The 9,853-nt window shown below is 34.7% G+C and overlaps 1 protein-coding gene across 2 annotated transcripts in view; it reads left to right on the forward strand.

Annotated features, from left to right (window-relative positions):
* The window catches only part of LOC127841392 (uncharacterized), a 605,785-nt gene extending 596,305 nt beyond the window's left edge, over positions 1–9,480 (forward strand). For both annotated transcript variants that reach the window (XM_052370211.1, XM_052370210.1), the window contains one exon: positions 7,608–9,480. In XM_052370211.1, the coding sequence (XP_052226171.1) occupies positions 7,608–9,052 (1,445 nt within the window). In that variant the 3' untranslated portion in view covers positions 9,053–9,480. The remainder of the gene's footprint in view (positions 1–7,607) is intronic.
* Positions 9,481–9,853: the final 373 nt, after the last annotated feature.

Below are 9,853 nucleotides of genomic sequence, written 5' to 3' on the forward strand. Positions count from 1 at the left end.
CATTCGCTATCTTTGATCTCATTCATTGAAGTCTTTACCTTTCATTAACTGCAACCACAATCAACGCTGTAAATCTTTCTGTAGATATTTCTTGTTTCTTATATGGCTATACATTGTATATGGCTAAAGTAAAATCTTGTTAACACTCTAGAGGCCACATGAATGGCTTTAGTAAAACCTTGTTAACACTCTAGAGGCCACATTTATTGTACAATCTTCATTAAATATGGTCAGAAGATTGGTCTTAATGATATCTTGGATGAGATCATAAATAATAATGTTTGCTTGAAAAACATGGCTGCCAAGGGGCGGGGAATTTTTCCTTATATGGCTTTAGTAAAATCTTGTTAACACTCTAGAGGCCACATTAATTGTCCAATCTTCATGAAACTTGGTCAGAAGATTCATCCCAATAATATCTTGAAAGATTAAAAAAATGATGCCCTTTGGTTGAAAAACATGGCCGCCAGGGGGCGTGGCATTTTTGCTAATATAGCTATAGTAAAACCTTGTTAACACTCTAGAGGCCACATTTATTTTCCGATCTTCACCAAACTTGGTCAGAAGATTTTGTCCCAATCATATCTTGTTATCTCAGGTGAGCGACTTTGGGCCTTTCAGGCCCTCTTGTTCATTTTTTAGCTCGACTATTTTCCAAATAGTCCTTTGTACATTTATACTACTGTCTTTAATGTTTTCGTTGGTGCCCAATTAATTTTCTTGTTAAGGTTTACATACAAATTATATATTTCTTCTGGTGGGGGCACATTTCAATTTCAAAACTCAGACCTGTAATTTAGCAAAATAATCCCCCTTTTTTTCTATTTATCAAGTTTCTGAATATAAATGGGCAACTTTTCCATATTACTGTTTCTACTACAGGTACTAAATTTGAACTTGACAAATATATTTTCGGGGACGTTGAGCGAGGTTACTAACAAAGTTTCATAACACTTGCCTGCAATTTTGCAAATTTGTGCCTCGCTATATTCTTTGAAATTAACGTGCAGCTTTGCCGTATCACTGTTTCTACTACCGGTCTTCATTTGAAACTTCACAAATGTGTTCTGGGTCATTGTGTAAGATCCATTATCAAGTTCAATAACTCTGACCTGCAATTTAGCTGAATGATGTCCTCTTTTTGTGCTTTGAAATTATACTATTTAAAGGAGAAGATATATGCATATCACTGTAAGACAGGCTTTCATAGAAAAACTGTACGCATGGGCCCTGGGTCATTGTGTGAGGTCACTTTAAAAGGTCTGATTTAAATTTCCTGAATTATGCCCTCTTTTTGTCCCCCCTCCCTCCAAAGGCAGAGGGATATAGAATTGTCTGTTCGTCAATGTGTCCGTCCTTGTGTCAAACTGTTCAGGGCGTTTTCTCAGAAACTATCTTAGATATCAACAAGAAACTTCGTGTGTGTATAGATATCAAAGAAGAACCTTAACCCTACACTTACTTAAATACGAGAAATTGCCCTGTGTTTTTGTATGATGTAACTGTTCAAGGCTAAATCTCCTAAACCATATAAGACTTTATCATGAAACTTCATGGGTGTATTGATATAAATGAGGATAAGAACCATGTTTAAGAACCATAACCCCACACGTTCTTAAATAAGAGTTATTGTCCTTTGCTGTTTTTATTGATCTAACTTTTCAGTGCTATATCTCAGATATGATAAAGATTTCAACATGAAACGTTATGGCTGTGCAAAAATCAACGGGAAGAAGGCACAATAACCATAACAGTGTTTTCATTTTTAGTTGAAACAACAGATTTTTTTAATAAAGCAACAGATAAGGCCGGGGGTCTAGGGGGTTCATGAATATGAATATGCAACTTTGGCTAATAGATATCATTGCTCTGGCTGAAATTCATGATTGACAAAAAAAAGGAAATAAGACAGGAGATCCGAGAAGAAAACAATATTATTTTCTTTCTATTAAAATTAATTTTACCTGATGAGAACTTCATCTCACATTTACATCTTGCAAAAGTCAGAGTCACAATCACTGTAACTGCTGCTATAATCATCCTCTAAGTTAAATGTCTTAATAACGGCAGTAAGAAAAGTCATAACAATCGTGAAGAAGCCGATCTAAACAGCACAAAAAAGATAACAAGAACCAAAACAAATATAACAGATAGTTATTGAACAATAACTAACAATATAAACAGGAAGAAAAATCAACTGTGTCATTTTCTTTCTAACCAGATTTAGCTTTAAATCCAAAATGTAAAGGGTTAATTTTTCTTTTCTTTTCACGATCAGACTCCATGCTGAATTAACAATGGTTTCTGTTACAATGCTTCTGATTGGCTCTTTCGTTTTAGACCGACGAATCGTCAATGATGTTCTATAAAACGGTGCGGTGTGAAATAACTAAATTTATTTCACTATCTGATAAAAAAACAACCAATTTTTCGAGATTTTCAACCGATGTTATGGATCGCCAATCGGTTTATAATGAAAACACTGCATAACCCTTCACTTTCATAATTGTGAGTTAATGCCCTTTGTTGTTTTTGTATTATACACTACACGATTTCAACATAAAACTTCAGGGGTGTATAGATAACATTGAGGAAAATTGCAATGCATAAAAATAATTACCCTATCAAGGGATTTACACCCATCCATACACAATGTTTATTTGGCAGGCTTGGGGTCATTTTGTAAGGTCATGAACCAAGTTCTTTAACTCTGACATGCAATTTGACATAATTATCCTCCTGATTTAGTTACAAGTGTGGTATACATGCAACTTCACCATATCATTGTTTCTTCTACAGGTATTAAATTGAAACTTCACACTTGCTATAGGTCATTGTGCAAAGACAATGACCAAGTTCCAGAAATCTGTATTACAATTTAGCCGAATTACGCCCCATTTTGTAATAAGAAAATGCTGATTAACGTTTGAGTGGAACCACTCTATATTTTCTACAGATATATTAAAACAATACGTTTGTGTTCAGAATCCTCATGAATTTTCACTGAATAAGACCTCTAATTTTGACGATCCTTTAAACATGATTATGACCCCTTTTGTACTTGAAAACGTCAGGTAAAGGTTTGAGTGCATGTTAAAATGCAGCCTAAAGTTTGCACAAATGAAATACTTCTCTATGAAACTTCTACACATATTTAATTGAACTCTCAAATGTCTTAGTGGTCTTAAGCAGATTCCCATTACACTGACCTGCATTTTAGCAGAATTGTGCACCTTATTGTACTTTTTAAACAAGTGAGATAAACCGGTGCATGCAACTCGTACATGTATCTCTTGATGACATGCAGATCTAGCAAAGGAATAATTTGGGGCGTGTTGGGTCAATGTCACTGTAGTCTGTTACTTAACATAGATTAATAATATTCCTTATACCTTACGTTATGCTGAAGACATTGTGCTGATTTTTATCTCCCCCACTATAGTAGTGGGGGACATATTGTTTTTGCCCTGTCTGTTGGTTGGTCTGTTGGTCTGTTGGTTGGTTTGCGCCAACTTTAACATTTGCAATAACTTTTGCAATATTAAAGATAGCAACTTGATATTTGGCATGCATATGTATCTCATTGAGCTGCACATTTTGAGTGGTAAAAGGTTAAGGTGAAGGTCATACTTCAAGGTCAGAGGTCAAATATATGTGGCCAAAATCGCTCATTGTATAAATACTTTTGCAATATTGATGATAGCAACTTGATATTTGGCATGCATGTGTATCTCATGGAGCTGCACATTTTGAGTGGTGAAAGGTCAATGTCAAAGTCATCCTTCAAGGTCAGAGGTCAAATATATGTTGCCCGAATCGCTTATTTTATGAATACTTTTGCAATATTGAAGATAGCAACTTGATATTTGGCATGCATGTGTATCTCATGGAGCTGCACATTTTGAGTGGTGAAAGGTCAAGGTCATCCTTCAAGGTCAGAGGTAAAATATATGTGGCCCAAATCGCTTATTTTATGAATACTTTTGCAATATTGAAGATAGCAACTTGATATTTGGCAAGCATGTGTATCTCATGGAGCTGCACATTTTGAGTGGTGAAAGGTCAAGGTGAAGGTCATCCTTCAAGGTCAAATATATGGGTCAAAATTGCTCATGTAATGTAACTTCTGCAATATTGAAGCTAGCAATTTTATATTTGAAATGCATGTGTATCTCATGGAGCTGCACATTTTGAGTGGTGAAGGGTCAAGGTCAAGGTCGTCCTTCAAGGTCAAACATCATATAGGGGGACATTGTGTTTCACAAACGCATCTTGTTTTTTGTTGCATTTTGTGCATTTGGGTCAACGTTATTGTTCTGAAAAATAGAAACTTGTTTTCCTCTGAATACATTAATAGAAGATAAAGGTATTGCGCTGGTATTTTGTGTGAATGTAGGTAAGATAAAGATCTTGCTTTAAAGGTTTAATTTAACAATTATTTTTTTAATAATTGAAAAACACTAGCTTTGTCACATTTCTTGTTTTAATAAATAAGTGTAACACTTTAGGTTTACATACATGTATACTAATTAAGTACTGCAGATTAAATATGTTTATGTGATCATTTCATTGGATTACTTACAGGATTACTTACAGGAAAAGTAGATTATACTATCCAAGCGGAAGAATAGTAGAGTCTTCGGAAAGCTAATGTTTTGTACTGGAAGTCCTACTGTTCAAAGAACAATTTTTCTTACTGAGATAAATGATACATACACATGTAGTTATTAGCATCTAAAACATACAACTTACCAACATGCGCAGTAAATGATACCATGTAATTAACATATAATACATACAACTTACCAACATACGCAGTAAATGATACCATGTAATTAACATATAATACATACAACTTACCAATATATGCGGTAAATGATACACAAAAATAAACATCTAATACATGCAACTTACCAACATATGCAGTAAATAATGATACAGAGTAATAAACATCTAATACATACAACTTACCAACATACGCAGTAAATCATACAGAGTAATGAACATCTAATACATACAACTTACCAACATACGCGGTAAATTATACAGAGTAATTAATATCTAATATATACCACTTTTCAACATACGCGGTAAATGATACAATGTTATTAATATATAATATGTACTACTTCTCAACATACGCGGTAAATGATACAATGTAATTAATATCTAATATGTACTACTTCTCAACATACGCGGTAAATGATACAGAGTAATTAATATCTAATATGTACTACTTCTCAACATACGCGGTAAATGATACAATGTAATTAATATCTAATATGTACTACTTCTCAACATACGCGGTAAATGATACAGAGTAATTAGTATCTTATATGTACTACTTCTCAACATACGCGGTAAATGATACAATGTAATTAATATATAATATGTACTACTTCTCAACATACGCGGTAAATGATACACAGTAATTAATATATAATATGTACTACTTCTCAACATACGCGGTAAATGATACAATGCAATTAATATATAATATGTACTACTTCTCAACATACGCGGTAAATGATACAATGTAATTAATATCTAATATGTACTACTTCTCAACATACGCGGTAAATGATACAGAGTGATAAACACTGATACGTAAAACATAATATAGCATTAAAAAATGTCTAGGAACAGGCCTTTTTGTGGCCTATCTACGGACTCAATCCCAACCCGAAATTGCAAAGAAAATATCCCAATGTGATTTTTTCTCACATTCCAAAAACAATATCATTTGTTTATATATTTTTATAGAAAGAAGTTTGTAAGGATTTTTTTTCAATTACATCTTTCAAATTATATAAGTTTAAATTATATAGTTTTATTCTCCTAATTGAATTATTATAAAGAGTTAACTTATATTAAAATAGGTTTTTCCCAAATCATTAAACTTTTCGTGCGAAAAAAAATCTTAATCATGAAATTTCATATTACGCAAAATGGCCAGGCAAAAACATGATACAATAGTAACGACGTTTGTCAAAATATTGTATAACTTCCATGACAACTTAGTATGCATTTTATCTCTGACATGATGCGCATGTGTATGTACACTGACCCAAATCTCTGTTAAACTAAATCAAAACTATTGTTGTTGCGAACTACCTTTTTTGTTAAGGAATACCTGTTGTTGCCAGTGTAGTTCCGAACCCCAACTTATATATTTGATATATCTAAATATTTATCTAAGGTGCATGTTTTATATCGCAGCTACAATGGTATTAATCATGTCTAGATCACATTACACATTCCGATTATAACGATGTGGCTAAACACAATTTATATTAATATACTGTATACAGGCCTGTGCACTGCACAACATTAGAACAATACAGACCTAAAGTAGTTAAACCAGCTTTTATAAATTTAGTTATATTTGTATGAACATGTAAATAGACTGATGGTATTCACTGTGCACTTTACATAGGCCTAATGTAAGCTCACATGAAAAGGCTCATAACTCTGTTCTGCAATAATGCATAATTATAAACACTTTTTCAACTGAGAAAATCACGATACAGTATACAGTGCAAAACCTTTATATCAACGCATTAATGTGTACTTATTATATAAAAATACTATTTGAAAAATTCGGAGGATAATATGAATGCATTGTGTCGAAATTGTGTGCACACCAAGGTAACATTTAGAATGTTACGTTCACATAATATGTATAGTATTAATTAATATTAAAAAGTGATTACAGTTTGTATTTTCAAAGTAAGGGCTGTTATAGGGCCCCATTCCTTATGGTTTAGGCTTGCCTTTCAAAAAATTTATGTCTGTGTTGATACTACTGTATACATACGTGTGCACTGCCCAACATGGGAACATAACAGAGCTTTTATGGTAAAACCATCTTTTATAAAATTGATTAATATATGTACGAAAATGCTTAAGGTAGTTAATAATTATGTATATAATTATGAACAGTCTTACGTTTTAATGTATACCAACTATGTTGCCATTCATGATTTCAGAAATGCTTGGAGATTTGACGAAGCATTACCGTAACAGCAAACGTTTCAGTCATGTAAATACCTTCCCATTGGATGACTGGGTTGAGGAAAAGTTACTTGATATTTATATGCCACCGAATATAAAACTTATGGATAAGGAAAGAGGGTTTTTCAAAAAAACGGATGAACAAATTTTGACATACCAACATATGTTTTTATTGGATACCAAACCTAATCAACAGGTATTTATTCAAGGGGAAGCAGGGTCTGGGAAATCTACTTTTCTTGCGAAATTGGTCATGGACTGGTGTAAAATTACACCAGAACAATCACTCGAGACGATGATGCCAATGGATGACAAGACCACCAGTGTCAACTCTGATACACAGATGAGAGACACTAATGTATTTGACGATTTAAAGTCTCTGAAAGACTTTAAATTTGTCTTCCATGTACAATTAAGGGAATCGGTTGATCAGTTTGATATCGCGAAAATTATAAAAATGCAGATAATTGACAGTATATACTCTTCTGAAGAAGATCGCGGAAAGGCATACATACTACTTAATGAGATCATGAAACGTGAACGTTGCTTGGTATTACTTGATGGCCTAGATGAATGGATTGGTGCTGGAGAACCTGGAAAACCTGGAGAGATTGGTACTCGTCACAACCTGCCAAAACTGGCCGACGTACACAGTCATTATTGTGTTTTGTTGATAACTACTCGACCTTGGAAGATGATAGGAGCAAAAATACGTGACTCGCAGATTGACAAACTAATGCAACTTGATGGAGTAGACGACGTGTTTGAGTTGAGCAGAAAAATCCTGGGATGTAGGAAAGATTGTAAGCAGAGACAAGATTTAGACACAAAACAATCTAAATTTGAATTGTATGTACAGAAATATGACTTGTTAGAGCATTTGTACTCCCCAATGATGTTGTGTCTGATTGTACAATTGTGGGCAGAAGGAACTGAACTGAAAGGCTCTAAGTGTGAAATGTACAGCTTCTTTCTGGACAGTCTTTTCAAGAAGGCGACCAGTGAACGGGGTGAATTTCAAGAGCCAACTTGTCGATGCTTCACAGGGACCCAATACATGCAACCCAATATTGAACACTTGAATAGACTTGCTGAAGCGGCATTTGATTTGTTGTTTTCAGGTACTCTAATATTCACTACGAAAGAATTAAAGAAATATAATTTAGGTAAACTAGACCAAAACAATGTTGCACTGAAATCCGGTATTTTATCAGCGAAACGTCGGGCACCTACATTAGGAGCACTCGAGTCATTTTCATTTATTCATGAGAGCATTCAGGAATTCCTGGCTGCGTATCATATTTTCCGTATTACCCATCTCAATCTCATTGTTGATGTCATTTCCCGATATCTTGACCGTCACGAGGATGCATATCTTGCCGTGTCCCAGGTTTTCATCTTTCTGTGTGGACTAGACATCATGTCAGCGAATAAGCTTTCTGGCATGATGGATGAACGCAATAATGCTCGGGTAAAATCTTATTTTGATAGACGTGGGACACGTAAGCTTTGTGACATCATACTACAAGGATACAGAGAAGCCGTTGCCAATGAGCAAACTAACATTGCCCTGACAATAAGTCACTTGGAACTTGAACTTGACAGCTCGATAAACGATGTCAGAGACCTTCACAGCGTCTGGAAAAATAACACACGCAATCTATTGTCATTGAGCCTAGCGACAGAATTACCTGACTATGTCTATGATGATGATATTGCAAGTGACTCTGATGATGATATTGTAAGTGACTCTGATGATGATATTGCAAGTGACTCTGATGATGATATTGCGGTCAGAGGTGGTTCGCCTGCAACAGCTGAGCCTACATCCCATATTGAGTTTGACATGTCATCCTGCCACAGGCTGGAATATTTAGCTCTAGACGGGACTCTAGACGGGAACGGCATTTGGTTTAAAGGTAAATATACAATACATCTCATTTGTATATCCCGACTCTTCACTAAAGGAGACATACAGATTGTTAGCAAACGATATCTTTTAAACTATGGAAGGGAATATCCGCCAGTCCATTCATGATGTTAAACGACATTCTCATTTTAACTACTGTCATATGCTTTCTGATGCATGGTCTTTGCATTTTGCCTAGTTACATTTGCTATGCAAACATTTCATCTCAATGTCGCATGTTGATAAGTTTATAATTACTGTATATATATCTTTACTTCGTGTGAGTTATTGACAACTGCAGTTGAACTTTTGGAATTTGTATTAATGCTTATTCTAACTGCGTTCTTTGTTTAAATATGTGCATTTGTTGCTACACAATCTAACAAGCTGTTAATATTTTTTTGGATCAATTTTACTGCTTAACTCGATTGCTACTGCGTCTTTGATTAAGAATTAGTCTTCGGTTTTGCATACACCGCCATTATAAATAGTTCACAATCCGAAAGGAGAACCAGTATTAAAAACATAATTCCAGCGCTAATTGCAGCGTAAATTACTATTGCCGGGAGATCACTCTTAACATCGAAATCAAAATCTCCGGTATCAACCGTGAAACATCGACTATTTCTGGAATCCTTCGTTCCCACTATCGACACCTTATTCCTGTTGTAAACGCTTTGAGAAAAAATGATGCAACGCGTTGAGAAAAATGATGCTCAGGTAAGTTCTACTTTTGTGATTTATTTGCCCTATAACAGGAACTCAAAAGCTTATCGTCGTCGTGTCGTAACTCGCTAAAGAAACTTCAGCGTACAGTTTATATAGTAGTGACAGACCTGACAGACAGACAGACAGACAGACAGACAGACGGATGGATGGACAGACAGACAGACAGACCTGCCAATCCTGGGGCATAAAAATGAGGTACTA

Source organism: Dreissena polymorpha, chromosome 8 (genome assembly GCF_020536995.1).
Source record: "Dreissena polymorpha isolate Duluth1 chromosome 8, UMN_Dpol_1.0, whole genome shotgun sequence".
Classification (NCBI taxonomy): Eukaryota; Metazoa; Mollusca; class Bivalvia; order Myida; family Dreissenidae; genus Dreissena; species Dreissena polymorpha.